Source organism: Erpetoichthys calabaricus, chromosome 6 (assembly GCF_900747795.2).
Source record: "Erpetoichthys calabaricus chromosome 6, fErpCal1.3, whole genome shotgun sequence".
Classification (NCBI taxonomy): domain Eukaryota; kingdom Metazoa; phylum Chordata; class Cladistia; order Polypteriformes; family Polypteridae; genus Erpetoichthys; species Erpetoichthys calabaricus.
The window spans coordinates 214,409,268-214,433,518 of NC_041399.2; the positions used below are offsets into that span (position 1 = coordinate 214,409,268).

The following is a 24,251-nucleotide window of genomic DNA, read 5'->3' on the forward strand; positions in this document are numbered from 1 at the left end:
AGTCATAGTCCAGTTCAGAGGGTAATAGACAAGACGTTGTCCACAGAGTATTTTGCTTTTCGCATTCGCTTTAATTTCGCGCCAGATGTCAGTGTCATTTTTGCCATTGCGTGCGCCTTGCTACTCACGTGAGCGCAGGGAATCTCAGTCAAATCTAACTTTCCTTCTAGCAACGAGAGTCCAATGTAACGGTTGGTTTTGTCACAGTTTACAGTTGATTACCATTGTCAACTCCTCCTTTTGACAAAAGTTGACATCAGCCCTGAAAGAGTTAACTGCCAAAGATTTGAGAAGAATCAAACATGAAGTTACCAGGAACCCATTATCCTCCAGTGCTGTCATATTCCAGAACTGCAACCTACATGGTGTGCCCAGAAGTACAAGGTGTTCAGTGTTCAGAGACATGGCCAAGGTAAGGAAGGCTGAAACCCAAGCACCACTGAACCAAGACACATAAGTTGAAACATCAAGACTGGGCCAAGAAATATGTGAAGACAGATTTTTCAAAGATTTTATGGACTGATGAGATGAGAGTGACTCTTGATGGAGCAGATGGATGGGCCCGTGGCTGGATCAGTAACGGGCACAGAGTCCACCTCGACTCAGACACCAGTAAGATGAAGGTGGGGTACTGGTATGGTCTGGTATTATTAAAAATGAGCTAGTTGGACCTTTCTCGGGTTTAAAATGGACTCAAAATCAACTCCCAAACCTACTGCCAGTTTTTAGAAGACAAAGACTCTTTATTCAAGCAGAGGTAAAAGAAAAAGTCTGCATCTTTCTAGAAGACCATGATTTTTATGCAGGACAATGCTCCATCACGTGCAACGAAGTACTCCACTGCGTGGCTAGCCAGTAAAGACCATAAAGATAAAAGAAAAATGACATGGCCCCCTTCCTCACCTGACATAAAGCCCCTCTTAAACGGCAGATTTACGGGGAAAGAAAACCGAACACCTCTCTGAACAGTGACTGGGAGAGGCCGTGGGTGCCGCTGCACAAAACGCTGTCAGCAGATCAAGAAACTGAAAGACTCCATGAATGGAAGGTGGAAGGCTTATGACTGTTATTGAAAAGAAGGTTGGCTATATTGGGCACTGATTTTTTTTTTTTTTTTTTTTTGAAATGTCAGAAATGTTTATTTGTAAATTTTGAGGATTTTACTATTCTCACTTTTAACATCCATTTCCCAACCCGCTGAATCCGAACACAGGGTCACGGGGGTCTGCTGGTGCCAATCCCAGCCCAAACACAGGGCGCAACGCAGGAACCAATCCCAGGCAGGGTGTCAACCCACTGCAGGACACACACCAAGCACACACTAGGGCCAATTTAGAATCGCCAATCCACCTAACCTGCATGTCTTTGGACTGTGAGAGGAAACCGGAGCGCCCGGAGGAAACCCACGCAGACACGGGGAGAACATGCAAACTCCACGCAGGGAGGACTCGGGAAGCGAACCCCAGGTCTCCCAACTGCGAGGCAGCAGCGCTACCCACTGCGCCACCATGCTGCCTTCTCACTTTAACAGATGAAAACAAACAAGTGAGATGGGAACATTTTGGTTTCTCCTTTTGTTGCATAATAATTCTGCACACTAATAGTTGCCTAATAATTGTGCACACATATGTATTCCCCGGAGAATGTTCACACTCACATTTCCTTTGTAACACATTCAAGTTACAGGTTTATTAACATTTTGGGTTGACTGATAGCACTGTATTTGTTCCATATTAAAGTTAATCCTCAAAAATACATCTTGCTTAATAATTGTGCACACAGTGTATGTTGAATCAAACAAGCAATGGTAACTGTGTGTATGTTTGTGTATATGCCGTATATGTAAATAATGCAGTATAAATATTATTATTAATTTTTTTTTTTTGTTGTTGTTGTTGAGGTTAGCTGGAGACTTCTGCACTCCAGATTGCCGTCACCAATGTTCCTGCTTTGCTTGTGGGTTATTAGAAAAGCAAATGACATCTTTGCAGTCTGTGGTTAAAAAAAAAAAAGAACCCAACGCCCTTCTACGTCAGACCTCAAAATAAGGTGTGAAGTGTAATAAAAATAGACGCCTCTGAAAGACGCTGCACTTCCTTTGGGTCCTACTTGTTTGACAGACGTTCTCCTCTTTTAAGCCCAGCAGCACTGCAGAGTTTGGAAGTGAAGGTGGCAGAAACGCCTCAAGGAAGTGCATTTCGTACAAAAAAAAAAAAAATCCTAATTTCTGAAATGTTGACTGAGAGATTCTTTTCCTACTGTACTCTGGGATCTTTGAAAGGAAGGGACTATAAAATGTTTTATTTATTATAGAAATGCTGTCCGAGTCTTCAAGACTGATCAATATTACTTCTGGGATGGAAATAGGTGGGAGTTGAGGAAATTTGGACAGATTTCTTTATCAAAGTTTCTCATTTGGAGACGGTGGAAAAATTGTGTTAAATCGAAGCTAAATTTGGAGTGTAATTTGTTCATAGGATGCAAAGACATTATCTATAGAGAAATCTTTAAATGATCCCGTACGTTTTCCCGTACGTCATCCCTGATGGAGGATCACAGGAATCGTGGGGTAGAGGGGTCCTTTCATCGGATTGGCTGGCCCAGCGCTGTTTCAGCTGTGGAATGGCCAATTGGGGGAGGCAGCTTGATGGATGAGGTCTCCAGGACTCTAAACAAATCCAAATCATATTATGTGATATCATCTACTGTTACATTCTGCTCCATACTTGTAAATTTTTTATTTTTATACTGTATTGAGGATTTGTTCTGTTCTGTGTATTGTATTGTATTGTATTGACCCCCCTTCTTTTTGACACCCACTGCATGCCCAACCTACCTGGAAAGAGGTCTCTCTTTGAACTGCCTTTCCGGAGGTGTCTTCCTTTTTTTCCCTACAAGGTTTTTTTGGGAGTTTTTCCTTGTCGTCTTAGAGAGTCAAGACTTGGGGGGCTGTCAAGAGGCAGGGCCTGTTAAAGCCCATTGTGGCACTTCTTGTGTGATTTTGGGCTATACAAAAAATAAATTGTATTGTTTTCCAAACATTAAAAACTGTGTAAGTTTGAGAGGGTGGAAAAAGGTGGTTATCATGTAGAGATGCCACAGATAGAAGCTTCTCTCTCTTGAAGTACTTCATACATTTGTTCCATATTCTGAGTGAATGAAAGACTTCAGGGTTATTAGTATATTGACGATAACTTGTATTTACTTGGTTACAAAGCAAGGAATATATAATGAGTTTATCTCTATTGTGGACCAAGCATGTGTGTGTTAATCTATTTGTGTCCATGTCCCGGTTTTTATAGCTTGTATATTTGCCGCCCAGTAATAAAGTTGAAAGTTGGGTAGTGCCATGCCACCTTCTGATTTAGGTCAATGTACGGTCACCCTTTGGATGTGTGGATGTTTTGAATTCCAAATAAATGAGGTTATGATTGAATCTAATTTCTTAAAAAATGACTGTTAATGTTTTTGGGAATGCTTGAAATAGAAAAAGAAGCTTAGAAAGAATATTCATCTTGACTATGTTAATTCTCTATGCTGAGATGGAAAGTAGAACATCTGTGCACATCTTGTTTAAGTTTTTGCATGTTGCAAGCAAACGTTTGTTGAAAGAGAGGTTTATATTTTCTTGTGATATTTACCCCTTGTATTTAAACTGATCTGCAATAATAAAAAGAAAGGTTTCCAATTTAATGTTGGTGTTAGAGAGTTCACTGGAAAAAGCACACTTTTATTCAAATTAATTTTGAATCCAGATATATTTATAAATTCTGTTAAGGCAGCACGTACAGAATTTTGTGGGTCTGATATATACAGTACCATATCATCTGCATATAGCGATACTTTCTGTTCAAGTCCTCCTCTGATAATCCCCTTTATCTTTGATGCATTTCAAAAGTGAACAGCTAATGGTTCAATGACAATTGCAAATAGCAGTGTTGACAGGGGGCATCCTTGTCTAGTCCCACATTCTAGTTTGATGTAGTATCAAATAATGTTGTTAATAGAAACTGAAGCTTTCGGACTGGTTTATATTAGTTTGATCCATGCACATATGTTTGGGCCAAACCCAAATTTGTGCAATGTAGTGAATAAGTAGTCCCTTTCAACCATATCAAATGCCTTTTCTGCATCCAAAGATAATATCATCTCCGGGGTGTTAGACTTTGAGTGAATATATTATATTACACAGGCATAGAAGACTGGAAGCTAAGTGTCTGCCTTTTAATAAATCCAGTTTGGTCTTGTGATATTACTGAAGGAAGCACTTTCTCAATCCTTCAAGCTAGAACTTTGAAGAGTATCTTAAAGTCGTTATTCAGAAATGAGATTGGTCTATATGATGCACATTGTAATAAGTCCTTATTTTTCTTAGGAAAGACTGTAATTGATACTAGGTGGAAAGTTTGAGGTACAATTGTCTCTGCCTTCTGTAAGTGCTAACAAAAGAGGGTCTAACTTAATTAAAAATATTTTGTAAAATTCAGCAGGTTAGTCATTAGGACCTGCTGCGTTCCCACTGTGAAGTGAGTTTATAGCGTCTAGTAATTCTGAGAGTGTTGGAGGTTTATCAAATTCCTCTGCACTGAGAGTATCTAGCTGTGGTATCTGTAATGTATCCAGAAACGCCTTAGATTATGTCTTGTATTCTCTAAACTGAGTAGAATTCAAGGACTTACAGTAGTGTCTAAATGTGTGCATTATATTTTTATGGTCAATGATTTCATCTCCATCTGTGTTGGTAATCACTGATACTGCTTGTGGATTTGTTGAGCTAAGTTCTTATTAGCCTTCTCTCCACATTCATTGTAATGATTTCGAGATTTAAAAATGAGTTCCATTTCTTTTGTTGTCAAGAGGTTGCGTTCTGATGGCAAAGCCTGCCTTTTCCTATAAAGTGCCTCATTTGGAGACCTGGCGTGTTCTAGATCTATTCTGGTGATTTCACTGATTAACTCTGATGTTTCCAATTTATTTTTGTGAGAGAGATATGAAATACTCTGCTCTCTTAAAAGTGACTTCAGAATTTCCCAGAGTATTTCTGCAGAGACCTCAGAGAATGCATTTGTGTCTCAAAACAAAAAAATAAAAGAAAATCAGCTAATAACGGGGTTGAGACGCTAGCTGTGAGATGTGTATGTGGGGTGTAGTGATTTGAGCTCCATAATCAGAGGGGCATGGTTGGCGATAATAATATGGTCGTACTTGCAAGATTTAATCGTGGGCAAAAAATTGTTATCTACAAAGAAATAATCAATTCTTGAATAACAATGATGTACGGGTGAGAGTAAGTCTCCAAGGGTCTGATAGGTTATGATCAATTACAAACTGTGTAGTTATTTTAGCAGTTTTAGATGTTTTCACCCCTGTAGATGAAGGCCTGTCCACATCTGGATTTAAAACATAATTAATGTCTATGGCCATTATAATTTTATGACCGTTCACATTAGGTATGGACACAAATACGTTTTGGATGAAATCTCTGTCATCCACATTGGGTGCATAGATTTTTTATCAGAATCACTTTACAATTAAATAAATTCCCCATCACAATCACATATCACCCTTCAGGGTCAGATACTGCATCTGATAGTACAAATGAAATTGTTCTATGTATTACGATTCGCACCCTTATAGTTTTTTTTTGTATTGCTGGAGCGGAGTATTTGGCCAGTCCAATCTATCTGCAGCCAAAACTGATCCTTGCTTAATAAGTGAATCTCCTGTGATAATACTATCTTGCCGTTTAGACCTGTTAGGTGAGAGAATACTTTCTTCCTTTTTAATTCGCAATTGAGACCTTTGACATTCCAGCTCACAATGTTCAATGTTGTAGAGACTTTGCTTCTGAACTTTTGTTGACATTTTATAGTCTTAAATGAAGGTAGTACATTTTTACATAAGATAGGTTTAAACTTAATTTCCAATTTTGCCAGGAGTCATGGCTATGAAGCCTATTGTTGTGTTGGTACTTACAGTTGTGAGGGTTAAAAGGATAGATTAGGAATAGCTTGCTCTCTTTCTCTCCCCAAGTGAGGCTAGACCACACTTCACGAAGTCCTAGTCCTCTGACATGCCTAGAGACAGAGCAGGTCCAAAACAAAACAAGCCCCCCAGTGACAATGTAGAAAGATTAAAGTAGAGATATGAATTGGTAATACAGTCCAAATACTATAAGCCTAGAATATAATTATAACCAGTCCTGAAAGAATCAACCCAGAGAATGATGTTAAACAGTAGCCATTGAGAAGCAGATAACGTATGATAATCCTAATACAATAAGCCAAGGGTATGATGCTAAACAGTCCCAATTTTGTTGGGGGGGGGGGTGAGACTATAATTATAATTGAAATTAAAACGTAAAAGTAGCCTAGAAGGGAATAGAATGTATAATTACAGCAAAAGTCTCATTGCAAATGGATCAAATTGCAGGTAAAATCTTCTTTGCCTTGCCAGGACCCGATGCGACTCACAATCGAACTAAAAATGTAGAACTTGCCTTGAATATCCACTCTCAACTTAGCAGGATACAAGAGGCTATATCAGATTTTGGCTTTGTGTAAATGCTGTTTAATGTTGTAAAATGCGGCATAGTAGGGAAAATATGAATGCGGTATTTTCAAATATAATATATCTTGTTTCAATCTGAGAAATGACATCAAATTTACTTTAGATTGTAATTTGTTGAAATGAACAATAAGTCTTCTAGGTTTTGAGGCACTTGATCCACGTATGTGCTGCTGCTGATATCTCGGCATCTGATTTGAAGTCCTCTCCATTTATTTTAGAGAATAGTTCAGCTATGCATTTCACCGGGTTTGGACTTCAATGGTTTTCAGGGAGAACTTCAATTCTAATATTATTTCTTCAATATCCTTCTTCCAGCACTGTTAGTCCATCTCCAAGCACTTTGAATTTGGATTTTGTAGCCGTTGCTTTTTCGTCAGTGGCGGTTGCCAATTGTTCCACTATTTCAATAAGAGTCATGAACATTTGCTTAATATCTTCAAATTTAGCACCAAGCACTCTAAATTAATTCTCAAACTTGCTGCCATTTTCTGGTATTTTTTTTCTCAATTTTTTCTAGTTTGCCTCAAAGTGATTCTTAAACATTTCTTGTGGTTTTTATTATCCTGAAGCAGCAGCTTCTTTGTCATTTTTATGTCTTTTATATCTTTCCTTATATCATTTGTATCCTTCTGTATATTACTCTTTAGCTCCTTTATTTTCCACCCGAGAGTGGTAGTTATTGTGGTATGGTAATCATTGTGGTGATCGTTACCTTCAGCTGTTCATTCTGTCTTCTCCACACACCACGGGGAGGAGTAGCAAGCCTGGTTGGAGTCTGTGCCACAGCACAGAAAGTAAAGCCAGCTCAGTTCCAATGGACCTCCTGGAATCAATAAATTCTCCTGGTCCAACTCCCTATCAGTTTCACTTCCACTTTCGTTCTTGGACAGAGCCGATCCTGCAGTGTGAGGTTCCTGGAGTTCTGTTCTTTCACCTTTCTGTACCAGGTCAGTCTCTGGAAGCCCATACCTTAAACTTGAACATGAACTTGAGGTCAGTTTAGGCTTAGTAAGTACAGGATACCTCTGAATGATACAAAAAAAAAAGATAAAATAACTTTGCTGCTAATGGATTCTGTCTCAGAAGTCCATCTTCTGAAACGGAAGAGACCAGCTGCCCAAAAGTCCAAATTTAATGTTCTCTACAAATGCATGGAATTGACTCCTATTATTGCTGCTGCTGCTTCTTCTTTCGGCTGCTCCCGTTAGGTTAGGTTAGGTTGCCACAGAGGATCGTCTTCTTCCATATCTTTCTGTTCTCTGCATCTTGTTCTGTTATGTCTTCTCTCACCACATCAATAAACCTTCTCTTAGACCTTCCTCTTTTCCTCTTCCCTGGCAACTCTATCCTTAGCATCCTTCTCCCAATATACCCAGCATCTCTCCTCTGCACATGTCCAAACCAACGCAATCTTGCCCTCCTTGATTTTGTCTCCCAAATTGTCCAACCTGAACTGACCCTCTAATGTCCTCATTTCTAATCCTGTCCATCCTCATCATACCCAATGCAAATCTTAACATCTTTAACTCTGCCACCTCCAGCTCTGTCTCCTGCTTTCTGGTCAGTGCCACCATCTCCAGCCCATATAACATAGCTGGTTTCACTACCATCCTGTATACCTTCCCCTTCACTCTTGCTGATATCCGTCTGTCACAAATCACTCCTGACACTCTTCTCCACACACTCCACTCTGCCTGCACTCTCTTTTTCACTTCTCTTCCACAATCCCCAGTATTTAAACTCCTCCACCTTTGCCAACTCTACTCCCCTCATCCTCACCAGTCCACTGACCTCCCTCTCATTTACACACATGTATTCTGTGTTGTTCCTATTGACCTTCATTCCACTCCTCTCTAGAGCAGATCTCCACATCTCCAGGGTCTCCTCAGTCTGCTCCCTACTATTGCTACAGATCACAATGTCTTCAGCAAACATCATGTCTAATCTCGTGTCAACCTGTCCATCACCATTGCTAATAAGAAAGGGCTCAGAGCCGATCCCTGATGTAATCCCACCTCCGTCTCTCCTACCGCAGACCTCACCACAGTCACACTTACCTCGTACATATCTTGTACCACTCTTACGTACTTCTCTGTCACTCCCGACTTCCTCATACAATACCACAACTCCTCTCAGTCACCCTGTCATTTGCTTTCTCCAGGTCCACAAAGACACAATGCAACTCTTTCTGGCCTTCAGTAAATTTCTCCATGAACACCCTCAGAGCAAACTTCACACCTGTGGTGCTCTTTCTTGGCATGAAATCATCCTGCTGCTCACTAATCGTCACCTCACTTCTTAACTGAGCTTCCACTATTCTTTCCCATAACTTCATGCAGTGGCTCATCAATTTTATCCCCCTGTAGTTACTACAGTCCTGCACGTCCCCCTTATTCTTAAATATCAGCACCAGTACACATTTTCTCCACTCCTCAGGCATCCACTCACTTTCCAAGATTCCATTAAACAATCTCGTTAAAAACTCCACTGCCATCTCTCCTAAACACCTCCGTGCTTCCACAGGTATGTCATCTGGACCAACTGCTTTTCCATTCTTCATCCTTTTCATAGCTGTCCTTACTTCCTCCTTGCTAATCCGTTGCAATTCCTGATTCACTATCTCCACATCATCCAACCTCTTCTCTCTCTCGTTCTCTTCATTCATCAGCCTCTCAAAGTACTCTTTCGTTCTGCTCAACACACTCTCCTCGCTTGTGAGTACGTTTCCATCTTTATCCTTTATCACCCTAACCTGCTGCACATTTCTCCCAGCTCGGTAATCGGTAGAGGTCCTTTTCTCCCACCTTGGTGTCCAACCTCTTATACAACTCATCATACACCTTTTCATTAGCCTTCTATTATTATTATTATTATTATTATTGCTATTACTTTTAAATACAACTCATTGCTACAAAATTATTTAATAAACAAAAACGTGATAACTGACTCTTGAATGTAGTAAATAAACAATGCTCAGTTAACTTAGTCACCGAATGCACCCGAATGTTACGCCAGGCCAACAACGTCTAACTTGATGATTAATGTGAGAGCATGGCGACGCCAGCACTGATTCCTGATGGGCCTCACTTTTTCAGAGAGACTTCCTTGCATTGTACCCTCTCATTCTTTATACCAATTTTATACCCACCCTTTTGTAGATCTTTGCAGTTTTAACAGTCAGTCTGTCATAAGGTTTCTGAAATAGAGTTATACACTCTGTTTTTATTCGTTTTTCTTCCAGTACGTCCAAGAGTTGCTTTAGCAGAATCCGTGCTCTCTAACTAAACCTGTGCCAATCATCCAATGACTTGTCTCTGCTAGATATCTGTATATGTTTTTTTTTTTTTATCAGTTTCCTACTGAATTTTAAAATTAGGACAAAATAAATAAATAATTAAGTTTGGAGAATGGAGCTTACTTAAAAACAACAGAAGAGAAAAGAGTCACATTTTATGAACTACACAGGTCACCGACAGGTCCCAGAGGTCCACACAGCCGGCTAAACCAAGAAGGCCTCTAGATTTGAGTCGAGTTAACACATGGGTGGAGTGACAGTCAAGATTTGCTCATAAGGCGATTGTCTTCTCATTTTTTGATGGTGCGAGGAGACACCCCATTGATTCTTACGGCTGACATTTCCAGCATAACGAGACTATAAAATGAGGAGATCGTAAATTCAGGGTTCTTCCATTGGGAAGCAATATATCTGTTTATTTATATTTTCTTGGTACAAGTTAAATGTAACAGGTTTTAACCACACATTTTTTTTAATAACATACCTACTTTTCAAGTCCTTTAAAATCTCATTTATAGTTAGTGTTGCAGTGCTTGCGTTAAAGCTTCATATGTGTAACGCTTTGGAAAAGTTTTAAGCCACCTAAGAAAATACAGTACTTTCTCTGGGTAGAGTTCATGAAGATACTAAATACAGTATTAATGCTTATTTGTGTTTATTCTAATGTTATAAAGTAACGACTTTTTTTGTGTGTTTTTTAAAAGAAGCTACTGTATACTTTGACAGGCAGTTATGCCGCAGTGCAGCTGGTTCACTAATGCGTATGTCATTTATTATAAGCATTAATTCTGACAAAGTGGTATTTATTACTAAACCTTTCTGAGAGTAATCTTTGTCTACTGAAATACTGAACTGACATCTCCCCCTTTTTTTTCTGTTAAAGGCTGGGACAAACATTCCTACGGCTATCATGGAGACGACGGTCATTCCTTTTGCTCTTCAGGCACCGGGCAGCCCTACGGCCCAACATTTACAACTGGTGATGTTATCGGCTGCTGTGTGAACCTCATTAATAACACGTGTTTTTATACGAAGAATGGCCATAGCTTAGGTAATGAAACCTTTTGCTTTATATTTGTGTGTGTGTGTGTGTGTGTGTGTGTGTGTGTGTGTGTGTGTGTGTGTGAACAAGTCCATAATTATGTAACAGATAATTATTTAATAAATCATAATAGAAATAGAACAGCATACATTGCATGTGAAACAGTTGCTCCTGTCTGTTGTGGAAGTCAACTCCGAGACAGACAGGCACAGTGACACAAGTCCAAGCACACACGCTTTTATTTCTTTGTTGCCTTTACAGCACACCGTGCACAATCACCCCCAAGTATTGCTCAGTCGCTTCTTCCTTTCTCTTTCTTTTTCCATTCTTTTCTTCTACCGCCTAAATTCCTCTCCACACGCTTTGCCCTCCTCCTTACGACTCTGGCTCCTTGACCGGAGTGAGGCGGCTTCTTTTATACTGCACCCCGAGAGTGCTCCAGGTGCTCTTCGGTCATCCGGCAACACTTCCGGGTGTGGCGGAAGTGCTGCATGGGCACCCGGAAGTACTCCAGGTGCACCCGGATCCTCTTCTGGCAGCACTTGTGCAACTGTCCAGGTGCCCCCTGGTGGTGGCCACAGCCCCCAGCAGGGTTGAGCTTTCGAAGCTTCAAGCCCGTAGGCCCAATGCAATCAAGGGGGTTTGCCCTCTCATGTTCCGGGGGAGGTATTGCCCCGAATATGTCCTCTCCCCCAGCCCTTCCATCACAGGGGCATCCCAGCCGGGCAAAGTCCCCGGCCATCTGCCACACTGTTCTGTTCCCCCACCCTTCCATACATACAGTTTTTACATTCATTTGTCATTTATTTTATCTGACAGTCCATACACCGCTCTTAATACGTACGGCCTTGGAGTTAACCTGCAAGACCTGACCAGACTAACCAAATGTGTTTTTAGCATTACCACTAATTGATTGAGGGAACATTTGATACCCAAGGCCCCATCACCTCTGTTCTCTTGTATTCTGTGGATGTGTCTGCAATTTTAAGTTTTAGAGTTTTATAAAAGCATGAATTCTCCATTATCTGAAAATGAAAGAGTTAAAAGAATTGTAAACAGGCTGTAAATCGAACATCAGGAGGAAGGTTGGGGCGCAAAGGAAAAACATTTTAAAAATCTTTTGCCAGACCTGCAGTTTTAATAACCACCTTGTCAGTCGGAATGACTTTTCTGTTTGTCAGTAAAGTTGCCTGTGACAGGTGCCTGCTGGGATTGATGGATGAACATCTCTAGTGTATTATTAACGACATAGTTCAACATGGCAGTCCCCATTTATTTTACTTTCTTCACCTCATATATGCTGGCAAAATGTTTCAGGTAACCCCAGCAGCTGCTTCAGTGCTGATTTTTCTGGCTTTACCGAGATTTTTGAATCATCCTTATTGTCCCAAAGATGAGTCACAGACATGATGAAGGTTTGGGACAGCCACCCGTATATTGTTTCCAGGCTGCAAAATTGTAAAAAGTAAAATTGAATGGAGATGTTCACAGGTTTTTGAGTCTAAAATAGCACTGATAGTATGGAGGTAAGATGGCGGCTTTAAAGGCCGGCAAAGGCAATGACGTCATTGGGGGCCGGAACCAGAAGTGACATCGTCGGGACCGGAAGTGACATCGTTGCCACCGGAACCCTGCGGGATTTCTTGTGAATGGTCTGCAAGAGATTGAGAGAGACAGTCAGCATACCCCACCACCCCGTGGTCAGACGTGGAATTTCTATCATTTAGGCCCTTGAGCTGTGTCCCAATTGCACGTGTGTGACGTTATATTCTTTTTGTCTTTGAGCTTTTGGGCCTCATTTTAAGTTCAGACAGATCCATTCTGCTCACCCCTTGTTTCCACATCATTAGTCTCTCCCTTCATCCAATCAGTCCCCGGTAACCTTGCCATTTTTCAGCATCACCAGACTTGCTGTGTCCGCATCATTGACCATTAGTGGTCTCTTGTGATGCCAGCAATACGAGGTGGGGGGGACCCAAAAATAACTACAGAATTTTTTTTCTGGAGGCTGGAGGGGTATTAGCTAGGTGCGTATACCAAACTGCCCTCTGCATCATTTGGCCAAGCAGCATTCTTTGGAGAAAGGTCTTTAAGGTCAGCGTCGTTTTTGTTTTTGAGCCTCTTGTTACCGTCTTTGTTGATTTTGTGATGGCAGACATGAATGAATAACGTGTTTGCATCAGGTTCTGTTTCCGCTTGTGGAGACGCTGTCATAATGCTTCAAGAGGCTTTCAAAGAACAAGAAGCAGCTTTGAGCCAGGTAAGGGTTTGTACCTTAAAGTGCTCGAGCGATTGCAGAGAAAACAACCCGAATTGCGGCAATCAGGTGAGTGGCTTCTGCATCACGACAACACAGCATTGAGTGTGTGGCTGTTTCTCACGAAAAACGGGATGACAAGGGTTTCCTACTCCCACAACAGACCTTGCACCCTGCAATTTTTTCTTATTTCCAAGAACGAAGAGGAACCTTAAAGGCGGAGTGGTGGCTCTGAGGTTAGGGATCTGCATTGGCAATCGGAAGGTTGCCGGTTCGAATCCCGTAAATGCCAATAGGGACTCTGCTCTGTTGGGCCCTTGAGCAAGGCCCTTAACCTGCATTTGCTGAGCGCTTTGAGTAGTGAGAAAAAGCATTATATAAATGCAAAGAATTATTATTATTATTAAAGGAAAGCATTTTCATGTTGTAGAGGAGCTCAAGAAGCAAGCAACTGAGGCACGGAAGGCTGTCACTTTGCATGAGTTTCAGAACAGTTTTGAACAATGGAAAAAGTGGTGGGACAAGTGTGTTGTGTCCCAGTGAGAGTATTTTGAGGGCGATTTACATTTTGGAAATGTTCAGAGAAATATACAATTTAAAAATTGTTATTTTTGGGTCCCCTCTCGTATACTCTGTGTCCTGTCTTGGACATGACCCAGTGGCCAGCCAGCTTACTCCTACAATACATTGTTGGCACGTCTTCAATACACCCATGTCATATGCATTGAGTAACTCTGTGATCAAAAAACAATACAGTGGTGTGAAAAACTATTTGCCCCCTTCCTGATTTCTTATTCTTTTGCATGTTTGTCACACAAAATGTTTCTGATCATCAAACACATTTAACCATTAGTCAAATATAACACAAGTAAACACAAAATGCAGTTTGTAAATGGTGGTTTTTATTATTTAGGGAGAAAAAAAAATCCAAACCTACATGGCCCTGTGTGAAAAAGTAATTGCCCCCTGAACCTAATAACTGGTTGGGCCACCCTTAGCAGCAATAACTGCAATCAAGCGTTTGCGATAACTTGCAATGAGTCTTTTACAGCACTCTGGAGGAATTTTGGCCCACTCATCTTTTCAAAATTGTTGTAATTCATCTTTATTTGAGGGTTTTCTAGCATGAACCGCCTTTTTAAGGTCATGCCATAGCATCTCAATTGGATTCAGGTCAGGACTTTGACTAGGCCACTCCAAAGTCTTCATTTTGTTTTTCTTCAGCCATTCAGAGGTGGATTTGCTGGTGTGTTTTGGGTCATTGTCCTGTTGCAGCACCCAAGATCGCTTCAGCTTGAGTTGACGAACAGATGGCCGGACATTCTCCTTCAGGATTTTTTGGTAGACAGTAGAATTCATGGTTCCATCTATCACAGCAAGCCTTCCAGGTCCTGAAGCAGCAAAACAACCCCAGACCATCACACTACCACCACCATATTTTACTGTTGGTATGATGTTCTTTTTCTGAAATGCTGTGTTCCTTTTACGCCAGATGTAACGGGACATTTGCCTTCCAAAAAGTTCAACTTTTGACTCATCAGTCCACAAGGTATTTTCCCAAAAGTCTTGGCAATCATTGAGATGTTTCTTAGCAAAATTGAGACGAGCCCTAATGTTCTTTTTGCTTAACAGTGGTTTGCGTCTTGGAAATCTGCCATGCAGGCCGTTTTTGCCCAGTCTCTTTCTTATGGTGGAGTCGTGAACACTGACCTTAATTGAGGCAAGTGAGGCCTGCAGTTCTTTAGACGTTGTCCTGGGGTCTTTTGTGACCTCTCGGATGAGTCGTCTCAGCGCTCTTGGGGTAATTTTGGTCGGCCGGCCACTCCTGGGAAGGTTCACCACTGTTCCATGTTTTTGCCATTTGTGGATAATGGTTCTCACTGTGGTTCGCTGGAGTCCCAAAGCTTTAGAAATGGCTTTATAACCTTTACCAGACTGATAGATCTCAATTACTTCTGTTCTCATTTGTTCCTGAATTTCTTTGGATCTTGGCATGATGTCTAGCTTTTGAGGTGCTTTTGGTCTACTTCTCTGTGTCAGGCAGCTCCTATTTAAGTGATTTCTTGATTGAAACAGGTGTGGCAGTAATCAGGCCTGGGGGTGGCTACGGAAATTGAACTCAGGTGTGAAACACCACAGTTAGGTTATTTTTTAACAAGGGGGCAATTACTTTTTCACACAGGGCCATGTAGGTTTGGATTTTTTTTCTCCCTAAATAATAAACACCATCATTTACAAACTGCATTTTGTGTTTACTTGTGTTATATTTGACTAATGGTTAAATGTGTTTGATGATCAGAAACATTTTGTGTGACAAACATGCAAAAGAATAAGAAATCAGGAAGGGGGCAAATAGTTTTTCACACCACTGTAAATTATATGGACTCTGTGGGAAAGTTCAAGTTCAAATTTCACGCCATGTGAACATCATACAATAACATTGTTACTTGCACATCTCCCACAAATTAGTGACATTAGTTCAGTACAAACCCCAGAAAATGAGCGCAACGTCCCTAGCCAGGCCTACGCAGAAGGTTAATTTGCGGCCAAACCACCTCCAGACCTGCACCATGCAATTAGTACTGAAAATGAGCTTCAGGTAACTGCCGTACACACACATAACATAAGTGAGTTGATGAATGTTACAGATGTCTGAATATTCTCAAGATGGCTCTGCGCTTCTGGGGGGTATTGATAAGGGGGATTAGACGGAGGAGAGGAGTCAATGGAGAACTATGGGAATTGTCTGCAACTTAACATCAGCAAAACCAAAGAACTGCTTTTGAGTTTCACCACACCAATGAACCGCTGGGTCCGCTCACTGTTCAGGAAGTGCACAGTACTTGGGGGGTCCACATCAGTGACAGGTCTCATAACACTGATATTGAAAGGGCACAGCAGGCTGTTTGTCTTAGGAGACAAGGGAAGTGACATCCCTCAGATCTTCTATAACTTCTATAACCGGATGGCCGGTGTGTGTGCGCTCTGCCGATTAACTTCACTTCAGGAGAGGCCCACCGAATCAACACGCTCCAGAGAAGTGCGACCAGGCTGATACCAGGGCTTCAGGAGGTGAGTTACGTGGAAACATTAAAAGAGTTGAGCCATTTCAGTTTAAGCAAAAGAAGGTAAAGAGGAGACCTGATCAAAGTGTTTAAAGTAATGAAGGGAATTAGTCCAGTGGTTCGAGACGGTGACTTTAAATCAAACACAATTCATCAAGGACACAGAAACTTGCTGAGGGTAAATTTCACACATACATTAGGAATTTTTTTTTCACACAGAGAACCGCAGACACTTGGAATAAGAAACTTATGTACTTTGGTAAACTGGACTTTATGGACTTTACAAACTCGACTTCATGTTGTTTTGGAGGAATTCAGTGGATAAGACCTGTTATCATCCAGATTGTTGTAATGTTCAAAAGGCCAATTAAAAGGGCAGGCGATAACCCTGGAAGTATTGGGTGGGGGGGCAGAGAATGAAAATAAAACTGAGGGCCATTATGAACAATACCTGCATGACCTCTCTCTGTGACACAACAACCCTGAGGACTTTCAGCCAGCGAATCATTCAGTAGAAATGTGTCAAGAAACACTCTGGGGGGGCTGCTTTATCCATCTGTCCATCCATTATCCAACCCGCTATATCCTAACTACAGGGCCACGGGGGTCTGCTGGAGCCAATCCCATCCAATACAGGGTGCAAGGCAGGAAACAAACCCTGGGCAGGGCGCCAGCCCTCCGCAGGGCACACACTAGGGACAATTTAGAATCGCCAATGCCCCTAATCTTTGGACTGTGGGAGGAAACCCACGCAGGCACGGGGAGAACATGCAAACTCCACGCAGGGAGGACCCGGAAAGCGAACCCAGACGGGTCTCCTTACTGTGAGGCAGCAGCGCTACCCACTGTGCCACCATGCCACCCTGGGCTGCTTTATACCAACAGGAATACGTCTGCATAGCACCGCACTGAGATTACCAAGTGAGAAGTCTTCTTTCTTTTTAATTTTCTTCCATTTTTGTCATTCTGTTGTGTGGTCAGATCATTGTGTGTGTATTTATCTGTTTATATATGTATGTATTTATTTATTTAAGAATTTCTGTAAAATGCTCCATTTCCCTGTGGAGCCAAATAAACTTCTGTCTGTCTATCAGTCTCTTTATTTATCATATAGCGCCTTTCCTGTCTGTCTGTCTCATACAGTGCCTTTCACATTTTATCTGTCTGTCTGTCGCTGTATATTGACAATTCTGATATTGGACAGAAAAAAGAGTATGTTACTACAAATGAACAGTACTGGGTAAAGTTAATAGCACTAAAATGCCAAATAAAATCAATTTTCAAACAGAGGTTTGAAGCTAAAGAGAACAAAAATTAATAATTGAATACATTTTAAAAATAACTCTGAAGAATTAAGTGGATATGACTGCTGAGCTGTGTTGGGCGGAATGACGTGGCCTTGTCTAATTTCTTTTTAATGTTTTAATATAATAATACTATTTCAAGCAAAATCAATAACTATTTAAATTGTTAAAAAAAAAAACATTAAAATCATTTTTAAACAATGGTGGGAGAATAGAAAGCTGTGTTTGCACAGGGTAATTAGGAACAAAATTGAATACGTAATTTAAAATGTTTGTTTATTTTGAAATTGTGCGCAGAATGGGAAGTGCTGTCATTTCCACGTGTTGCACATGAAGCTCTTCCTCATGCCGTAGATCACATATTGAATGTGCTGAGCGCAGATTGCAGGCTGGCTGTTCGGTTTATTGTTGGATGTTTATGCAGATTTGACTCCAATGCCTGCTTACAGCTTGTTTATTAAGTCAGGGTCCTGTCCGACTAACTCACTTACCTGTACACTTAATCCAAAATATTTCCCTGTGCCTCTGGGAAGGTTTGTTAAAGCAGTTGTAGATTCAGTGTAATGACCACATTATCAGTAACAGTTTTTCCACCATATTGTCAGTAGTAATTGTCTGTCAGCTGTCCAGACACGCCACATATTGCCTGTTGAAAAACATTTTGCTTCTTTATGTGACGCTCAGCTTCCCTCTGGCTGATTTTGCTATAAATGGCACCATCGTGATAACCATCATTGCTGTCACGGGGATACAACAGCATTAATTGCTGTACAATTAAAACTGAACTTCAGGAAATAATTACTCAGTAAGTAATACTTCTGTAAATTACATAAATCACTAGGAGACTAATGTTCACTAATTTGAGGTATAATATTGATAACTAAATACTGTTTATGCCTTGTAGAGATTCAGATCTCATTGTAATTTTATAGGCGAGCAGTTCCAAGCCAAGACTTCTCATTTCATGTTCATTCTCCAACTACAAGACACAAGAAATGAAATAGCATTGCCATTAAAACTTCGTCTTATTTCATCTTCTCTACTCCTGATGGATTCACCTTTTTTTAGGTGACATGATTGGCATTTAATGACACGGCAATGGAATTTGCAGTATTGCATCTCACTAAAGAGCAGACCTTAATTGATTTAATTAGGTAGACTTCTGGAAACCATGGGACCCTAAACAGCTACTTATGTCCCTCATTACCTTACATTAAATACAGACCGTTGATATAGGAGCAATGAAGGCAGCTCCCAGTATGAGTGGCTTTTGAGCATGACCAGCAACCTGGGATGGCTCTTGTTCAGAAAGCGGACGCCAAAAAGCAAAAGTATACACCAGGGTTAACTTTAAGATTAGGCACCTCATCTAAATTTTAATATTAGGGCCCCTGGTGTACCTGGCCTTACCCCCACGAACCTTAAGTTGAGGGTTTGTAGTAGGGGTAAGCCACTCTAAGTGGTGTCCACTTTCTGAACAAGACCCCCTGGGACACAACCTTCTTCATAATATACTTGAGGCTAAGCTCATTGGCCTGATGATTAGTGGCTCCTTCTTCACCGACTAAGCATCATGCGCTTTATCATTTTCCTACATTTAAACCTGGGATTTTCCTTCCACAACCCAAATACCTGTGTGTGGGTTTATTTGGTAATTCCAAAAATCACCCCATGTTGTGCCCTGCGATGGCTCCTTCCTGCCTCATACCTGCCAGCTTTGTCTCCCCACAACTCTAAATTGGACTTGGTAGGTTTGAGAGTGTCACACTTTGTTATTCTATGATTCGATACGGTTAATCAGACATAATTAACGCATGGCTGGTTTCATTATATTTTCATTTAATTTAATTGAAAGTGATGGAGGAATCTAATATGATCATCAACAAAGTGACGGCTGGCTGTAGTGACCATCTCAGGCGCTAATCTGACACACTAGCATCTCACAGGCATTTCTCATCAGATTGTAGTTTAAACATCACATCAGTTTTTGACTTTCTCGTATACAAAGGATAGGGAAAGTATTGTAATCATCCAAAAATTCGACCTGAAGATTTTGATGAATCTCAGTGTTTTAGACTTCCCTGAGTCTGATTTACTTTCTCGAAGGGAAAGAATTGTAATCATTCAAAAATTCAATTTTGAGATTTTGATGAATCTCAACATTTTATCCCTCCCTGAGTCTGAAAATACCAATTTTGGAATTGTGTGTGTGTGTAAACATGGTAACTTGAGTTCGCTTTCACTTGGGTCAACCAAATTTTGCATGCAAGTACAGTGGACCCTTGACTTACAAATTCAATTCGTTCGCGAAGGCTGGTTGTAATTCAAGTTGGTTGTAAGTCAAGACTATTTGTCCCATAAGAAATAATGGAAATACCCATAATGCGTTCTGAACCTCCCACAGCAACACTTTCATAATAAAAAAGGGTTGTATAATGTGCATAATGTACCAAAAACACCAATAATTTTTCTAATGTACTAACCAAGAAGTTATAAAAAGTGCTTAGCCTACCAGAAACAACAATTTCATACTGTACTCACCATTTAATTTGACATCTTTGGCTTGCAGGAGGAGAATAAAATGGAAGGTGGTTATTGTTTGGAAGGAGCTTCCTTATACAGATCTTTTCTTTGTAAAATTGTCGAGATGATGGATTTGGACATGTTGTACATATTAGCGAGATCGGTCACATGAACGCCACTCTCATATTTCCGCACAATTTCCTTCTTCGTTTAGATTGTGATTGCTTTCTTTACCTTCATTACCTTTTCTTCCTTCCTTAGCAATTAGTGAAATAAATTATATAAAGCACTGACCGAAATTACATCCACAAACACATGTATCTGGGCTCTGACTGACGCTTACAAACGTTCTCGGCTGTTTGTTTATAGTCGCATAAGCGGATACACGTGGCCGCATTCGGGTCGTAACGCAAGACGTTGGTCGTAATTCAAAAGAAAGATTTTGGTCGTAAACCAAGTTGTTCACATGTCTGGCCGGTCGTATATCGAGGGTCGACTGTATTAGGTACAAAATGTAGATTTCTATCAACTTTTGACCTACTTCCACTAACCGGAGTCCAATTTATTCAAATTTACTTTTATAATAATTGTTCAATAAATTATTTATTTGATTTGATTTGATGATGATGGTTCTTTAATGAACATAATATAAAAATCATTGTCTTGCGGTTTACTCCTCAAATATCTATCCCCATATCCGAGTATATGAAAAAGTCTTGGGGAGACCACTCCAGGTTTTTCTGTTTGTGCTCTTTCAAGGGTGGGCACAATATAAAAAATACAATTACATTCAAAACAGACAATTGCCGTGGTCCTGCCTGGAGCATACCTCATATTAGTAGTACAGTAAGCATAAAAGCCCAAATCTGAAGGCCAATTTAGTGATGGTGATGAAGCCGAGATGTTCACCACAGCAGCGTAAGACTCCTTGCTGTTTTGCAGAGTTTTTCTGCAGCATCATTATGGCCCTCATTACACCTTCATGCTGCTACGCTGTGACTTCAGCAGGCCACTCTTTCAACATCAGCTTGCTGCATTCTGGTGGTAGCGCTGAACTGTTGTCTCATACTTCATATCTCAGTGCCATGTCATCTGTTTTCTGCAATGAGCCCTGAACAGGCCGTTCATCTTGACAGGTCTTAGTGCACTCAGTTGTCGTTGTCTGATCCTGGCTTTAATAGAAATCATTTGTTCCACATGGGTATTGCCTGAAATATTCTTTGTAACTCTGAAGAGTCATTTTCTAATTTACTAATAAAATGCTTACAGCGATGTTTACAGGATGGCTCAGTCTGATATTTAATACATTATTTTTTGGATGGAATGTAATGATGATTTGTCTCTCTCTCTCTGTTTTAGGTATCGCTTTCACAGATTTACCGGTAAGCACCTCTATGTCCCTGTGATTGTTAGTGAGAGTGTGGAGATGAGTGTGTTTTCAGGATTCACTTCGTTTTCTAGCATCCTGTTGGTCACGGACAAGTGGAGGCCATCATGGGCCCTTTGGACTCTCTTCAGACCCAGCAAGTGCACATTTCATAAAGTGAGCACCGCAGTGGTGATCTGGAGGCCTTCCTGATGCCCGCTACTTATATGACGTGGCAAAAGAACAAGACTCACATTTTAATACCAAGTCCCACATTGGTATTCTTAGTGTGTGATTGGGATTAATAAAGTATCTATCTATCTATCTATCTATCTATCTATCTATCTATCTATCTATCTATCTATCTATCTATCTATCTATCTATCTATCTATCTATCTATCTATCTATCTACAGCATCCAGCTTTGCGTACATGAGTTCAGCAATATTATGTTTGTGTATATTTTTACTTGTCTTTAATTTTTTTTTTTGTTTTAATTTAACTAATTAACACTTGATTGCTGATTGTGTACAGCGTGACGGGTTTATAACTGCAAGAGTTTAAAGAAAGAAACAAATTCAGTCAATTTCAATAAATAGTAATTTAATAAATAATAATAATTCATTACATTTATATAGCGCTTTTCTCAGTACTCAAAGCGCTATCCACACAGGGAGGAACCGGGAAGTGAACCCACAATCTTCCACAGTCTCCTTACTGCAAAGCAGCAGCACTACCACTGTGCCACCTCTGAGGATTTTTACTTAAGTCCTCTACTCACGGTGTGTAGGTCGTTGAGACTCGGACAATGAATGCAATGAATGTAATTACTCCGGACCTACAGGCTGTCAAATAAATGACCATGCACGCTGTGGCGCAGTGTAAAGGGACTTCGTCTCTGATGCTGACGTCCGAGGTTCAATTCCCTGAGAGGGGAGCATTAGAATGTGTACGCCTGATGAGCCCAAATGAGGGAGAAACACGTGTCGCATACTCTTTGCTTTATGTGACGGTAAACTATGCAACATTCCATGATCTGCTTCTCGCAACTGAAAGAGGGCACCGTGGCGGATGTGTGCCAAATGGCAGACCAACCACAAGCGTTACCTGGTAGGTAACCACCCACACAATTCAGGTCGTCGAGACTCAGACTATGAATTCAATGAATATATACATATTATAAACAAAAATCGTGGGAGAAAAGATAGGAGACTAGACATGATCTTCACGTTAAGATCACAGAAGTCACTTAAAAGACCCATGAGACGAAAGAGAAAGGCCACAGAGCATCTCACGGGGACCTTAAACATGAGACTTTGTGCCAAGAGATTGACCCAGGACTCGCGATGACGTAGAACATGAGATTCTTGCAAGACATGCCCTACTTACAACCAATATCAAATAAGACAACGGGCAGCAAAACATTCAGTCGTCTAAAGGATTTGAGCACACACAGATCCAGGGTCTCAGTGCATATAAAGCTTATAAGAACAAAACGTTATAAATGAAACATAGACGACTAAGCGAAGAAGAAAGCAGCGCAGAGAAAAGAGACTCAAAAGCGCTGGAGAGAAAAAAGCAAAAAAGAAAAAGAATAATCTAGGTTCAAATTCAGAAAAATAAGGAAAGTAATTATCAGCCTGGAACAAATGGAATTGGAAAAAAAAGCAGGTCCAATTGGGCTCAGAATTAAAAGACAGAGAGTAAAAGACAAAGTAGAACTTCGTAAAGACGTTCACACTATACACATGCAGAGCAGGTTATGAAAGCAGTGGAATTCGAAAGGCTCAGGAAAAAAAAATGGTGCGATACACATGTGGAAAAAGTTAAAGAATATGAAAGTAGGAAAATTAGAAAGTATAAAAGAAAGAAAGTAAAGATCGCAGTAGCACAAACAAATGGAAATTATTACTTGAAAAAGGGAAAATAATCACCATGGACCAGGTGTCATTGGAAAAAAAAGTAGGACAAAGCGAGGTTAGAAGTAAAAGACAAAGAGTAGAAAACAAAGTAAAATGTCATAAAGAGGTTAAAAAACAAGGGGGCCAAACACATGCAGAGCAGGTTAGAGATAATGAAAACTGGAATTCAAAAGGCGTGAAACACATGCAGAGCAAGATACAGAATATGAAAGCAGAAAAAAGCGACAGTGTCAAAACAAAGACATTAAAGATCACATTAGTACAAACAAAGAGAAATTATTACTCAGAGAAATAACAAAAAGGCAAATAGAGAATGAATATATGGACACAGGTGATATGTGAGAATTATGTACAGTGCATCCAGAAAGTATTCCCAGCGCTTCATCACTTTTTCCACATTTTGTTATGTTACAGCCTTATTCCAAAATGGATTAAATTCATTTTTTCCCTCAGAATTCTACACACAACACCCCATAATGACAACATGAAAAAAGTTTACTTGAGTTTTTTGCAAATTTATTAAAAATAAAAAAACTGAGAAATCCCATGTCCATAAGTATTCACAGCCTTTGCTCAATACTTTGTCGATGCCCCTTTGGCAGCAATTACAGCCTCAAGTCTTGTTGATGCCACAAGCTTGGCACACCTATCCTTGGACCATTCCTCTTTGCAGAACCTCTCAAGCTCCATCAGGTTGGATGGGAAGCGTCGGTGCACAGCCATTTTAAGATCTCTCCAGAGATGTTCAATCAGATTCAAGTCTGAGCTCTGGGTGGGCCACTCAAGGACATTCACAGAGTTGTCCTGAAGCCACTACTTTGATATCTTGGCTGTGTGCTTAGGGTCGTTGTCCTGCTGAAAGATGAACCGTCACCCCAGTCTGAGGTCAAGAGCGCTCTGGAGCAGG

General features: G+C 40.6%; 1 protein-coding gene across 1 annotated transcript in view; it reads left to right on the forward strand.

Moving 5' to 3' along the window:
- Nucleotides 1–24,251, forward strand: part of ranbp9 (RAN binding protein 9) — a 150,723-nt gene that overhangs the window by 70,089 nt on the left and 56,383 nt on the right. The window contains exons 4-5 of the mRNA XM_028790888.2: nucleotides 10,749–10,916; nucleotides 21,416–21,438. Of these exons, the coding sequence (XP_028646721.1) occupies nucleotides 10,749–10,916; nucleotides 21,416–21,438 (191 nt within the window). The remainder of the gene's footprint in view (nucleotides 1–10,748; nucleotides 10,917–21,415; nucleotides 21,439–24,251) is intronic.